This window comes from Aquarana catesbeiana, linkage group LG12 (genome assembly GCF_042186555.1).
Source record: "Aquarana catesbeiana isolate 2022-GZ linkage group LG12, ASM4218655v1, whole genome shotgun sequence".
NCBI classification, from domain to species: Eukaryota; Metazoa; Chordata; class Amphibia; order Anura; family Ranidae; genus Aquarana; species Aquarana catesbeiana.
This window is the reverse complement of record NC_133335.1, coordinates 71,679,316-71,695,464: the sequence shown is the minus strand read 5'-3', so window position 1 is coordinate 71,695,464 and position 16,149 is coordinate 71,679,316. Positions and strand designations below refer to the sequence as shown.

Here is a 16,149-nt window from a genome sequence, read left to right as displayed (position 1 = left end):
GCGATTAAGCCAATGGGCTGGTGCAATAATTGAAAATATCAAAACATCAAGTCCATCAACAAATAGTGATAAAATGAATAGTTAAAAACTGTGCTATGTTCAAAAACACTCAAAGATCATGAATGCATTATCATTCAAGTAAATAAAATGAAATAGTCGACCATGGAAATGAAGTCCATAGAACAGAAAAAAAGACACCCATGTGAGGGCACAGTAGAGTTAAAAACTTCTCCGAGTTGTGCAGCCCCACACAATGTATTGAAAATGGCACGCTTACCAGAGGGCATGGATTCACATACTGATAAGTATTGAATCAAACAAGCATTTGTCCAGCTGTGCCAGATAGATAGCATGGATATCACCCCGTCACAGATTGAATGGAGAGGTTCCACTTGAAGCAATTAGGCTCCCAATAACGGCAGACATCAATGGGGAAAAGCCGCTCCCAGGCATATATGTAGAGAATAAACGGCCACACAGTCAAAAACTGCATAAATTATTTTAATGTAAAAACAGGTGTATACTTGTCAACATCCACTTGAATAGCGCTGTATATGCCAACATGGGATCAGAAGAGATTGCAATGACTCCACGAGCGTGACCTAACACGTTTCATCCAATTGGACATCGTCTGGGGTGTGAGGGTTGTACACAGTCACTGCAGTGTATATATATAGGTTTTCAATCCAATAGGAAATAGCCCCCAAATTGGCAAATGGGAACACCTGAATGCAGGGCTCCAAGCTGTTCCAAGATGGCACCGGGGTGCGTTCCACGCCTCACTATCATTCCCATTATGATGAAATGGAAAATGAAGGGCAATGGCATTAGATCATGCAATCCACGCCTCATTATCAAATTTGACCTGAACCAGAGGGAGCGCACCATTAAAACCGGAACTAAAACATTCAGGCGCCACCTCTGGTCACAGGGAGGGTTGGTAAAAAGACCGAATATGTCCTCCAAGCCTCATTGTGATCACAAAATTCCCATATAATAAATGAATTATAAAAAATCACTGGTTACAGGTCATAAAATATATATATATATATATAGATATATATATAGATATATATATATATCTATATATATATCTATATATATATATATATATATCTAGATAATGTGTAAATGGCCAAATCCTAACTTGGCCATTAAACAACATACACAATCAATAATCTTAAAGTAATAAATTTCATATTGACAAAATAAATCAATATACAGGTGTCATGAGCATTAAAGTGCCATCTAATGGATATATGGTAACAAGAATAAATCTTTTAAGTTAAATGGCTAAGAAGGTAAAATTCATTTATATTAAAAACCTACTGGATAGAACCTAAAATTCTAACCCAGTGGTCTATAGAGTGAATCGCTAAAGGGGAGGCACTAGAAAATTTGTAAAATTAAACATGAACTAGGTTGTTAATGGGGAAATATATGACCATTGATGGGCACATCACTTCTTATTAAAAAAATGCACTGATGTCCCACTGCACGTTCATACCACTATTTAATTTTAGAAAAAAAAATAAAAGGGAAAAATCATATCTAATTCCAATAGCCCCTCGTATTCCTATGATATATTATCTCCCCCAAAATCCATAAAAGCATCACACATCCTCTAGGTCGTCCCATCATTAGTGGGATTGATTCGGTTACATCAAGAATTGGGGGATATATAGACTTTTATTTACAAGCTCTAGCCAAAAATATGCCATCTTATCTGAAAGATACTAAAGACACGATCCAACTTTTAGAAAACCTAGAGGTCCAAGAAGGTTGTCTGGTGACTGCAGACATTGCATCTCTTTTACACCTGCATCTCCCATCAGTTAGGATTTGATGTGGTGCAATATTATTTATCCCAGGAGAAAACATTGCCCTATATCCAAAAATAATTTATTATGGAATTATTGTCCTTTGCCACTAGTCATTACTTTTGGTTTAATGGTCAATACTACCTCCAGAAAAAAGGCGTGGCCATGGGGAGCCAAGTTTGCCCCCAGTTTGGCCAATTTATTTATGGCCAAATGGGAGGAGGATGTCGTCTATGCCCAGAGGAGACCAGAATTGGTCCTCTGGGCTCATTATATAGACGACATCCTCCTCCTTTGGAATGACAGTTTGGACTATTTCCACTGTTACATGGCCACTCTCAATGCTAACGCTAGGGGCATAGCATTCTCAGTTGAAGCTAGCCCAGAGAAGATTCACTTTCTAGATTTGGAAATCAGAGTGGAAGGTACTAGGCTTGTTACCAGCAGATTTTTTAAATTGACAGATGGTAATTAATTTATTCATGTCGACAGCTGCCATCATCAGAATTGGTTGAGTTCGGTCCCACGCAGCCAATGCTTAACCGCTTCAATACCAGGCACTTTCGCCCCTTCCTGCCCAGGACAATTTTCAGCTTTCAGTGCTATCACACTTTGAATGACAAATGCGTGGTCATGCAACACTGTACACAAACTAAATTTTCTTCCCACAAATAGAGCTTTCTTTTGGTGGTATTTGATCATCACTGGGGTTTTTATTTTTTGCTAAACTAACTGAAAAATACCAAAATTTTTGAAAAAAAAAGTTTCTTTGTTTCGGTTATAAACTTTTTGTTTTCTCCTTCACTGATGGGCACTGATGAGGAGGCACTGATATGTAGAATTGATGGGCACTGAGAGGCAGCTGTGATGGGCACTGAGAGGCGGCTGTGACGGGGTTCTGACAGGTGTTACTGTAGGGCACTGATTGGCAATGTGATAGGCACTAATTGGCACTGACTATCACTTTATTGGGCACTGACAGACGATCCTGAGGGGGCACTGGCTGGCAGCTGATTGGCACCTTTTTGGCAGCTGTGATCGCACATCTGATGGGGCTGTGCTGATAATCAATGTGCTGATTCATCAGCACAGACCCCCCCTTCTGACAGGGAAAGCCGCCAATCGGCTCTCTCTGTCAGCGCGAACCGAGGAATGCCATTTAACGGCACTTCCTGGTTCACACGATAATCAGCTGTGATTGGTCACAGCTGATCAAGTGGTAAGAGGCTTCTTACCACGGTCGGAGATGCGGCGTGTCAGACTGACGCCGCACTTGCGATCGCCATGCTGCGTGCCCCCATGGGTGCGCGCCTGCATGTTATCCTGCTGGACGTCGTATGACACCCAGTCAGGATAACAGAACCACTTCCCAGCTGTCATTCTGTTATAGGCCAGGCGGGAAGTGGATAAGATTGCGTCGTAATTGTATTAGTGCTCAAGATTTTGAGGTACAAGCGACTACAATTAAAAGAAATTTTTTGGAGAAGGGATACTCTCCTGTCGATCTTTAAACTACACAACTTAGACAGACGCAAACTATTCCAATATAATCCCTGCAATCATAACTCCAAGTACCTCAAATGGTCTTTTTTTTTAATATTTTTTTTTTTTTTTTTTTTTTTTTTTACGTCTTTTTCGATCCAACATTGTGAAATTAAAGACATCCTTAACACACACTGGGATGTTTTAAAAAAATGACTGTATTATAGGGCTATTGTTGCCTGAAAGAGCTGATGTTATCTACAGAGGTGCTCCATCTTTACAGATGAAAGTTGCTGCTAATGTCATCAATCCTCCTTCTAGACCCACTTTTTCCATAATTTAACTGGATAGTAGCCATGTAAAAAAAATGTAATCTGTGTCTTCATAACACACATTGGAGAAGAAAAACTGAATTGTTTAGATCCAATGGATTTGGCTATTTACACATTATGGATATATATCGTTGATTGGTTTTATATGACCTGTAACCAGTGATTTTTTTTTTTTTTTGATTTATTTATTGTATGGGAATTTTGTGATCAAAATGAGGCTTGGAGGACATATTCAGTCTTTTTCCCAACCCTCCCTGTGACCAGAGGTGGCGCCTGAATGTTTTAGTCCTGGTTTTGATTATGCGCTCCCTCTGGTTCAGGTCAAATTTTGATAATGAGGTGTGGACCGCAGTGTCCATTCCTTTTTATTTTTTTCCCCCTGTCATAATGAGTAGTGACAGCGAAGCGCGGAATGCACGCTGGTGCCGTCTTGGAACGGCTTGGATAATGAGGCGTGGATCGCATAATCTAATGCCATTGGCCTTCCTTTTCCCTTTTTATCATAATGGGAATGGTAGTGAGGCGTGGAACGCACGCTGGCGCCATCTTGGAATGGCTCGGAGCCCTGCATTCAGGTGTTCCCATTTGCCAATTTGTGGGCTATTTCCCATTGGATTGCAAACCTATATACTGCAGTGACTATGCACAGCCCTCATACCTCAAATGATGTCCAATATTGCGAAACGTGTTGGGTGACGCTCGTGGAGTCATTGCAATCTCTTCCGATCCCATGTTGGATTATACAGCGCTATTAAGTGTACACCTTTTTTTACATTTAAAATATTTTGTGCAGTTTTACGCTATGTGGCCGTTTATTCCCTACATATATGCCTGGGAGAGGCCTTTCTCATTGATGTCTGCCGTTATTGGGAGCCTATTTGCTTCAAGTGGAACCTCTCCATTCAATGTGTGACAGGGTATAACAACAAAAATAAAAGTGTAGCGCTATATATTATACAGACATATTAATCAAAAAACCCCAACCCATAAGTGCATACAAACAGTAAGTAGAACCTTATCACACCTTGTATGACCATAAATATGGATTGCACAATAAAGTGACACTGTATTATTCAGCAAAACAGTTAGGGTGAAACAGTAAATAATAAATCTTAATTGACAATTATAAACAATAACTTATGTTTGAAAAACCGTGCAATCCATATTTATGGTCATACAAGGTGTGATAAGGTTCTACTTACTGTTTGTATGCACTTATGGGTTGGGGTTTTTTGATTAATATGTCTGTATAATATATAGCGCTACACTTTTATTTTTGTTGTTATTCCCTACCTTGAGGTAATAAATTGATTAATTAATTCAATTAATTAATAAATTAATAAATTGAATAGGTGTGTTAGCTGCTATTTTAGTGTTCCTTCTGGTTTTAGCGCAGCACTGTACTCATCTCCCCAATGTGTGACAGGGTGATTTCCATACCATCTATCTGATACAGCTGGATATTGTTGAGGTATCCCCTCACAAATGCTCGTTTGATTCAATACTTATCAGTTTGTGAGTCCACATCCTCTGGTAAGCATGCTATTTTAAATAAATGGTGGTGGACTGCACAACTTGGGGAGAAGTTTTTAACTCTACTGTGCCCTCACATGGGTGTCTTTTTTTTTTTTTTCTACTCTACGGACTTCTTTTTCATTATGGACTATTTCAAAAATGCATCATCATTCAATGAAAAATGAGAGTTATTTATTATAGCACAGTTTTTTACTATTCATTTTATCACTATTTTGTTGATGGACTTTGTTTTGCTATTTTCAATTATTGCACCAGCCTATTGGCTTAATCACCACTTTTGTTTGTTCACATTTGTTTTATTATGCATTTTATTTTTCATATATGCACATAGCATTTAGCGCTGCACTATTATTTATTTAGGAAATGGTTACTACTAGGACAAGGAATCCTTCTTTAAAATGTTGGTGGTATTCCCCTTTGGGTTTGAATGAGATACAGTCAAGCTGAACAGCAAATAAAACAATCAATTTCCTAGGTCTTAGTGTGGTTGATGCCAACTCAAGTGTCAAGAGAGCTAAGTAATAAAAAGGAACTGAAATAGAAGGGGGCCCTTTCATTCTTTCTGTATAAGCCAAGAAGTCTAAGTGACTCCAAGGATCTAGTGGAAGGAAGACTGGAGGCCTTCATCCACCAGTGGAAACAGATTTAATCTTTTCAAATTCCTTGCAGCATTACTAGAATGTCCACAAGAGATAGTGAATCAACAAATTTTAAATTTGTCCTGTCCTGAAACTAAAAGACCGATGTGATTTTATCTCCAAATTGCCGTTGAAGTTTTCTTTTTATTTTCAAACTGCTCACTTCCTTTCATTGATAACAAAAATTTGAAGAGGAAACCGTCTTATGAAAACTAAACTAATTCTTATGAAACTCCTTTAGTGTTAATATAATATAAATTGTGTTCTATGGAATTATCTATGTTTAAAAATACAGCAGTGTGCAAATGTTTTAGGCAGGTGTGAAGAAATGCTGTAAAGTAAGAATGCGTTCAAAATAATATGTTTAATTCTTTGTTTAGTTTACTCACTTTGCATTTTTTAAATTGATAAAACAGAAGAAAAATCCTAAATCACATCAATATTTGGTGTGTCTACACTTTGGCTTCAAATCGGCATCAATTCTTATGTTTGTACACTACAGGGATTTTTTAGATTTAGAGTCAAGTAAATGATTAACCAATAACACCAAGCAGGTGCTACTGATAATCATCATTCATATTTAGGTTGAAACACAGCCATTACCTGAAACAGCTGTGTAGGAGGCTTAAAACTGACAGGGTGATGAACAGCCAAACTCTGCTACTAAGGTGAGGTTGCTTCATGTCATGGGTCATACATCATGGCAAGACTTAGCACAGCAACAAGACACAAGGTAGTTTTTCTGCATCAGCAAGGTCTCTCCCAGGCAAAGATTTCAAAGCAGACTAGGAATTTAAATTGTGCTGTTCAAGTTCTTTTGAAAAAGCACAAAGAAACAGGCAACGTTGAGGATCGTAGATGCAGTAATTGGCCAAGGAAACTTAATGAAGCAGATTAAAGACACATCCTGCTTACTTCCCTTCTACATTAGAAGATGTCCAGCAGTGCCATCCACACAGAACTGATGGAAACCAGTGGTACACCCATCTACTGTCCAGAGAAGTCGGCCTAGAAGTGGTCTTCATGGAAGAATTGCAGCCAAAATAATGAATGCCTGCAGGCAACAGTGAAGCATTGTAGAGGTTCCTTGCAAGTTTGGGGTTGCATTTCTGCAAATGGAATTGGAAATGTCAGGGTCCATGGAGTCCTCAATGCTGAGAAATACAGGCAGATAGTTATCCATTATGCCATACCATCAGGGGGCATGGGATTGGCCCCAAATGTATTCTGCAGCAGGACGATGACCCCAAACGTACAGCCAATGTTATTGAGCACTATCTTCAGCATAAAGAAGAACAAGAAGTCCTGGAAGTGATAGTTTGGCCCCCACAGAGCCCTGATCTCAACATCATGGAACCCATCTGGGATTACATGAAGAGACGGATTTGAGGCAGCCTACACCCTCAGAAGATTTGTGGTTAGCTCTCCAAGATGTTTTGACCAACCTACCTGCCAAGTTCCTTGAAAAACTGTGTACTTAGAAGAATTGATGTTTTGAAGGCAAAGGATGGTCACACAAAATATTGATTTGGATTTCTCTTTTGTTCATCTACTTTTCATCAATTAACACTATTTCTGAGAGCATTCTTAATTTACAGCATTTTTTTTTCACACCTGCCTAAAATGTTTGACTAACCTTAACATATTTTCTAACCCCACCAGCCATAATCTGTTCCCCCCCTAAAGTTTGAAGGACACCTAACTGGCCCTTTGGAGACCCCTGCTTTAAAGAATGGGTTTGTCCTGTTTTTTTGGACTCATGTGGTGTATAACATTTAAGAGAGGATGTAGTTTTATGGGGCATGTGTAAACCTGTTATCACACTAGTTTGTGGGAAGGCACCAGCATTTGGACACCATGTTTGCTATTATGAGAAGAGACAAAACTGGCACTACCATTAACTAACATGTATGCCTTGGCAGGTTGAAGAAGCACTCTCACCAATGTCTGCGTGTCCATAGAAAACAAATGCCAGTAAGTACCTTTTATGAAGTATAATGGTGGACCTTCATCTTCACTTTCACCATTGCCCTTTTACCTTTCGAAACAGTAGAATTTTTTTCCTAGCTATTTTTTATTTCTGCTATTCAGCCCTGAATTTTCATTTTGGTGCATTCCCCTCAATGTTTTTTGTTGCCTGTCAGTATTACACCTGGCAATCCTTTCCATAGTGACTTAAGATTTTATTTCATACAAAAAAGTCTTATGCCGTGTACACACGGGTGGACTTTTCAACCAGACTGGTCCGACGGAACGAATCCGTCGGACAATCCAAACGTGTGTGGGCTTCATCGGACCTGCAGCGGACTTTTTCGTTCGAAAATCAGACGGACTTTAGATTTAAAACATGTTTCAAATCTTTCCGGCGGATTCGAGTCCGGTCGAAAAATCCGTTCGTCTGTTTGCTAGTCCGACGGACGAAAACCGACGTTAGGGCAGCTATTGGCTACTGGCTATGAACTTCCTTATTTTAGTCCGGTCGTACGTCATCACGTACGAATCCGTCGGACTTTGGTGTGATCGTATGTAGGCAAGTCCGTTCGTTCAAAAGTCCGTCGGGAAGACCGTCGGACCTTTGATGCCGAAAGGTCCGCCCGTGTGTACACGGCATTAGTGGTCATTGAGACGGTATATCAGATTTTTTTGCTGTTCTTCAAGAAAACTTGTAGAAAAATTGACCAAACCTGATTCATATGTTTACATCGTAGTAATGCACAGATCTTATTAATTTTAAACAGGACCCTAAGATACATACCCACACTGGACCTGCATTTAAGAGCACCAAACCATCTGAGCATTGTGGTGTGGTGGTCTAGAAAAAGCAGGTGCATTAAAAGGTCTGTTGTGATGCATTCTCAACCAATTCAGAATAAAAGGGATGGTCTACTGCATGTTAATGCATGACATAATGCATATTAATGTAACAGAAGGTAATGTTACTGGCTGCAGAACTTCTTTTATTTCCACAAGATGTCAATAGCAAGTCACTTTATTTAGCTTGTAACTGATTTTAGGCTATAGCACTCTGGGAGATGTAGTCTGGACGATGATCTGAGCCATGGCCATCACTAGGAAATCAACTACAATACTCAGTGATACCTGAGAGCAGGAGGGGTTTGATAAAAACAAAAACCCGGGAAGGAGCAGGGCAGTTGAGCGCCAACGGGAGAGAGGATGGGAGAAGAAATGCTGTGCTGTTCTGAGTTCCTCTGGGCGCTGTTGTATCCTGACTCAGATGGCTGGACTAAGCTGAGTCTGCTGGGCAATCGGCTGCTCCAGTGTCTGCCAACGCCCACTGGGGAACTGCAGGAGTAAACCAACAAACTACTCACCATTTCACTTGCCAAAAGTGATGGCCAACGAGAAGAAAGGGGGTCCCTCTTCACTCATCAAACCGACTGCTACAGGAAAACTGCAGAGAGCAAAAGTAGTGAGCGGGTCGCGGACCCACAGTTAAGCTGATTCCTTGTTGATCTTGTGAGCCCTCACTTGCAAAAAGCTGCAGATGTAAACTCTGCATCCATCATTCTGCTAAGTGTTCATGTTGTTGCTAGGCTAGGCCCAGCGCAACCAGATTACTTGTTCTGCTATTCATAGTGTTGCAACCATGCACACCCTAACATCTAACTACTACAACTGTGCAGAGGACCCAAATTAACCAGCAGCTCCTGTGGGGTTAGCTCTACATTAACACATGCAGTAATGCCATGCAAAGGTCTGAATCAAGTCTTAAGTAGTATCCCGGCATTAAAGGGGTTGTAAAGGTTCATTTTTATTTTTTTTTAAATAACTAACATGTTTATACTTAACCACTCTGTTCAAGGGTTTTGCACAGCGCAACCTGGATCCTCATCTTCTGGGGTGCCCTGCCGGTGCTCCCGGCTCCTCCCGCTTCATCGGGTGCCCCCACGGAAAGCTGCTTTCCATGGGGGTACCCATGCAGGCTCGCTCCCGAGTCCTGCTGCTGCATCCATTGACACAGGCAGCGGTACTCGGGCCCCCCCCCCCCCCACTACCGTGTCACTGGGTTTCATTGACAGCAGTGAGAGCCAATGGCTCCTGCTGCTATCAGTCTGTCCAATAAGGAGCGAGACAGCGGCTGGAACCGCTGTGCTCGTGCACATTGCTGGATCAGATTGGGGTCGGGCAAGAAAAAGGGGGGTCTTGGGCAGCTGCAGCAAAGAAGGTTTTTCACCTTTTAATGCATAGAATGCATTAAGATGAAAATCTTGAGACTTTACAATCACTTTAAACAAAATATTAACGGTCAGGTGAGTTTGAGAATCCTTAAGACTCTCACGTTGTAATTCTTCTCACTTTTAAAAGTGCACAATCAAAATTTCCATCTTTAGAAGCGTAATGTGATCTGATCTTGGCTGTGTGGGATATAAAATTAAAGCATATAAAAAAACTGTGAGCGCGGAACTAAAAAAAGTTTACTCAGGTCCTATGAATCCTGGTTTCAGATGCCCCCTCACAATGGTAGACTCAGATAATGCATTTTGGCCACTGAGCATTAGAACAGTTATACAGTATTTTGGTTAGTTTGGACCTTAATCCACATCTCTAAATCTGTGTTTTGATAAACTGACTGTGTTGTGGGAAACGAAGGGCAACTAAATTAGACAGATTGCTTGAACGTGGGATGATTTATCGATCTATGCTGGTTCCAATCTAGAACTATTAGTGACTGTGATGTTTGTTGAATAATCATTACTGAATGCTTATTATTTTCCTCTTTTTCTCCCCTTATAGTTCCCGGTGCAAATTTGTAAGGTCATCATGAAAAAATTACTGTCCCCTTTTAAGCGGTCAGACAAAGAAGAAAAGGACCCCATACTGGAAGGATCTGGATCAGGGAAATATCAAAAGTACATCAGCATTAACAACGATGCATCTGGATCAAGCAGTTCTTCTGAAGAGTCTCCCACAGTCACCTGTCCAACCTGCAGAGGGATAGGGAGGATTCCCCGAGGTACAGTGTTTTTATAGCCGTGTGTCTCAACCATTTTTCAGTCAATGTATGATTTAAATTTATGCCTCAGTCTGAAATGTAAAATACTAAACTAATAGTTTTACATATCGCAGCAGCATCCACACACATGGGCCACCCCACAGTAGAGGGGATTTACAAAGCAAATACACCTTTGCACACTAGTATTGACTAGTATTCAACATTTCTCTTCTCTTTCCATTTCTGTCCTTCACTCAGCTAATGTGACCCCAGTGGTGACAGAGGGGGGAAGGGGAGGTGCAAACAAGGAGGACTTCAGGCACCTGCATAGCATCCTTATCAACCAATGACGTCATCCATTTTTAGGATGCGAACGGTTGGCCTGTGTCCAAGGTTTTGATGCTGCACAATAAAAACATGTGGCTTTGTGTAACAAAAATGCTGGCTTGTTGACAATTTTTGAGTGATTTGAGACAATTTGTAGGCACTTTGCTAAGGCACCCCTAAAGAACCCAAAAGGCACTCCAAGTTGCCATGGCACCCTATTTAGAAAAGTCAGTTTTTATAGTATGGGGTGTTTTTTGGAAGTTTTTAAGTGTGTCTGGTTCTCTGTAAAAAAAAAAAAAAATAAATAAAAAAAATTAGACAATGCAAAAAAACGACTATAATCCTGGATCTAATCAATTAACCTATTTGGTTAAGTTTATCATGTACCCAAGGGCTGCAGAGTAGCCTGGATTTGGATTTCTAAAACCCATAGAAAGAGAATTTAATAGGTTTCTCTAAGTACTTTGGTCAACTCTACACTCGTGCCTCCCAAATTGCAACTTGTAAGGTAGGAACATTAAATTATGAACTTTTTTTGTGGGCAGGTACTGTGAATATCTCCCAAAATCTGCTTTATATTTAGGAGTAACACTAACTCAAGAATAAATGTTATAAAAATTTATAAGCAATGTACCAATTATTACAGCATTAAAAGAGCGCAAAACATATACATGTATACATGATAACTACTAATGCCAAACTATCATTTGTTAAAAAGTTATAGAATAAAATGGTATTCTGCTAAATTCTTTCAGTACATAGACCAAACTCTCTAAATTGGAATTTATGGTCAGAAAACTAACTCTGATGTAGTGTCTTCTCAGAGGACATGGTTCTTGATCACAGTAATCATAGTTAAATAAGTATGGTTATGGATCACCGGAAGACTAAGATGATAAATATGCAAAAAGGAGGAACATTTATTGAGAGAGCGAGATAGATAGAGATATATAATCTCTCTCTATCGCAGTTTGTTTCCCTGTATAAGACACAGAACATTAGATAATGCAGGACCCCATAAAAAACAGCACTACTCTATTTTAGGGACATGGCTTTGCACCTACATGTAATTTAGGGGAATAAACAATTATTGATTTAAAGCGGTAGTAAACTCATGTAAAAAAAAAAAAATTCTTCCTGCACGACAATATCATAATGTTACATAGTAAGGTTGAATAAAGACACCAGTCCATCCTGAGTGAATGTGGGTGCGTGTCTACAATTGTCCCGGTACATTGTGTCTCATTAAGATGCTCATCTATTATATTATTATTTATTTAAGGTACCCTTATAGCGCCGTCAATTTACGCAGCGCTCCACACATACATCGCACACTCGCATCGGTCCCTACCCTCAAGGAGCCAACAATCTAAGGTCCCCAACTCACATTCATATACTAGGGCCAATTTTGGACAGAAGCCAATTAACCTACCAGCATGTCTTTGGAGTGTGGGAGGAAACCGGAGTACATGGAGGAAACCCACGCAGGCACAGGTAGAACATGCAAACTCCAGGCAGGTAGTGTCGTGGTTGGGATTCGAACCAGCGACCCTTTTTACTGCTAGGCGAAAGTGCTAACCACTACACCACTGTGCCGCCCTAAGCACCCTGCCCACTGCCGCTAGTAAGCACTGCATACTATCATATTATAAGAGACATACCTTAAAACAAAGCCCTCCAGTGGCCTGTTACAGCTACAGAGGCTTCCATCTTCACCCGGTCTTCCTTCTGGGTTCACAGGCTGCCGCGACTTGATTGGCTGAGCTGCAATGATGACATTCCCACATGGGAGTCTCGGGCATGGCACACACAGCTCTGATGGAACGGCACATGTATGCCGTTGCTTCAGAGCGCATGCGCCGGTGACGTCACCGGCTGTTGCTCAGTAGAATACCTAAACCGTGCATGCTTAGGAGATATTTATTTTACATACAGGTAAGCTTTATTATAAGCTTACCTGTAGGTAAAAATAGAGCATTTACTACCAATTTTACACTTCTTATTTGGTTGAAGAATAGTGTTGCGCAACCCAAATAAACAATGAATTATGTGATAAATGTGCACTCTGCATATAGTAATAAAACATGAGAATTACAGCTGAAAAAAAATTAATGAAAGTGGAGTTCCACCCAAAAGTGGAACTTCCACTCATCGGATTCCTCCCCCCCTCCGGTGTCACAGTTGGCACCTTTCAGGGGGGAGGGGAGTGCAGATACCTGTATATTACAGGTATCTGTACACACTTCCAGCATAGATAGCCGCAGAATCTGCGGTTACTTACGCCACTTCCTGTTCCCCCCCGCTGTCTGCTGGGAAACACACGGGTCCCAGAGACAGCAGGGACCAGCCGTATTGCGCTGCGCGACTCGCGCATGCGCAGTAGGGAACCGGGAAGTGAAGCCACACGGCTTCACTTCCTGATTCCCTTACCGAAGATGGAGGCGGCAGCACCCGAGGACTGAGAGACGGTTCGGCCTCGGGTGCCGACATCGCGGGCGCCCTGGACAGGTAAGTGTCCATGTTTTAAAAGTCAGCAGCTGCAGTATTTGTAGCTGCTGACTTTAAAAAAAAAAAATTTCGGCGGAGATCCGCTTTAAATGCAGAAAAATATGTCAACAATACATAAATAGTGAAGCAATATTCTTTATACTAAAAAACGGAAAACAAAAGAATAGCCTAGTAATAAATGTGTAGATGATGAAACAGTCCTGCAGTGCGCCACAGAATTCAGTATCACATCAGTGCTCCATGCAAAAATAAATGTGCTCTACCTTAAATAGAACAACTCCACCAACAGGAATGCCCATTCACCTGAATCCTGGACCAACAGTGCCTTGAAAGTATTCATACCCCTTAAATATTCCGCGTTTTTTGTCATGTTACAACCAAAAACGTAAATTTATTTTAATGGGATTTTATGTGATAGACCAATAAAAAAAAGTGGCACATAATTGTGAAGTGGAAAGAAAATGAGAAATGGTTTTCAACAATTTTTTACAAATAAATATGTGAAAAGTGTGGTGTGCATTTGTATTCACACCCCCGAGTCAATACATTGTAGAACCACCTTTCGCTGAAATTACAGCTGCAAGACTTTTTGGGAATATCCCTACCAGCTTTACACATCTAGAGAGTGACATTTTTGCCCATTCTTTGCAAAATAGCTCAAGCTTTGTCAGATAGGATGGAGAGCGTCTGTGAACAGCAATTTTCAAGTCCTGCCACAGATTCTCAATTGGATTTAGGTCTGGAATTTGACTGGGCCATTCTAACCCTTTGAATATGCTTTGCTCTAAACCATTTGATTGTAGCTCTGGCTGTAGGGTCATTGTCCTGCTGGAAGGTGAACCTCTCAAGGCTTTTGCAGACTCTAACAGGTTTTCTTCTAAGATTTCCCTGTATTTGGCTCCATCCATCTTCCCATCGACTCTGACCAGCTTCCCTGTCCCTGCTGAAGAAAAGCATCCCCACAACATGATGCTGCCACCACCATGTTTCACGGTGGGGATGGTGTGTTCAGGGTGATGTGCAGTGTTAGTTTTCCGCCACACATAGCGTTTTGCTTTTAGGCCCAAAAGTTCAATTTTGGTCTCATCTGACCAGAGCACCTTCTTCCACATATTTGCTGTGTCCCCCACATGGCTTCACGCTAATTGCAAACAGGAGTTCTTATGGCTTCCTTTCAACAGATTTCTTCTTGCCACTCTTCCATAAAGGCCAGATTTGTGGAGTGCACGACTACATAGTTACATATTTACATAGTTAGTCAGGTTGAAAAAAGTCCATCCAGTCCAACCAAAAAAAAAAAAATAGAAACAAAAATATCATACAATCCCATATACCCAATCCCACACCCACAGTTTACTAATAGTTGTCCTGTGCACAGATTCTCCCACCTGAGCTGTGGATCTCTGCAGCTCCTCCAGAGTTACTATGGACCTCTTGGTTGCTTCTCTAATTAATGCTCTCCTTACCCGGCATGTCAGTTTAGGTGGACGGCCATGTCTTGGTAGGCTTGCAGTTGTGACATACTCTTTCCATTTTTGGATGATGGATTGAACAGTGCTCCGTGAGATGTTCAATGCTCGGGATATTTTTTTTAATAACCTAACCTTGCTTTAAACTTCTCCACAACTTTATCCCTGACCTGTCTGGTGTATTCTTTGGCCTTCATGATGCTGTTTGTTCACTAAGGTGCTCTAACAAACCTCTGGGGTCTTCACAGAACAGCTGTATTTCTACTGAGATCAAATTACATACAGGTGCACTCTATTTACTAATTAGGTGACTTCTGAAGGCAATTGGTTCCACTAGATTTTAGGGGTATCAGAGTAAAGGGGGCTGAATACAAATGCATGCCACACTTTTCACAAATTTATTTGTAAAAAATTTGGAAAACCATTTATCATTTTCTTTCCACTTCACAATTATGTTCCACTTTGTGTTGGTCTATCACATAAAATCCCAATAAAATACATTTACATTTTTGGTTGTAATATGACAAAACGTGGAAAATTTCAAGGGGTATCAATACTTTTTGAAGACACTGTATATACATAGTTAGTCTGGCTGAACAAAGTCCTATTTAGTTCAACCAGTAGAATAAAAAATATTATAGATAGATATCCAGTATAGTGGCCTAAATTTATGGGATGAGCCCGGAGGGTATTTAAGCAGCCCAATCGCCCATGCTCTTTGTCGGTTCAGTGCGCAATATCACTGTCGCAGGTGGTATTCAGTTGTTGTTGCTCATGTCCCGACATCATTCGGCACAGGCATAGTACATTCGTAAGTTCCTTCTGCCAAACATACAATTCATTTGTAAATCCATGCCTCCGAGCTGCTGTTGGTCGTTGTCCGATATCCCTCGCCATAGGCTTCACTGGTTATAAGATTCACTGTCCATGGGGTTGCCCTCTCATTCATTTGGAGATGAGCATGTATTGTTTGTACGGGTTCTGTGGCTGATTAAGGTGGTAATTAGACCCACCCGGTGCCTTGCCTTGTCTGCACTCTATTAGCCTGCGGAGCTGGGTGGTTGGTAGGTGTTTGGTTTCAGA

At 40.8% G+C, this 16,149-nt stretch overlaps 1 protein-coding gene across 3 annotated transcripts in view; it reads left to right on the top strand.

Moving 5' to 3' along the window:
- Window positions 1–16,149, top strand: part of TMEM106A (transmembrane protein 106A) — a 91,574-nt gene that overhangs the window by 20,047 nt on the left and 55,378 nt on the right. For 2 of the 3 annotated variants that reach the window (XM_073608031.1, XM_073608032.1), the window contains 2 exons: window positions 7,731–7,782; window positions 10,564–10,783. In XM_073608031.1, the coding sequence (XP_073464132.1) occupies window positions 7,777–7,782; window positions 10,564–10,783 (226 nt within the window). In that variant the 5' untranslated portion in view covers window positions 7,731–7,776. The remainder of the gene's footprint in view (window positions 1–7,730; window positions 7,783–10,563; window positions 10,784–16,149) is intronic. The other variant, XM_073608033.1, reaches the window with a different exon arrangement.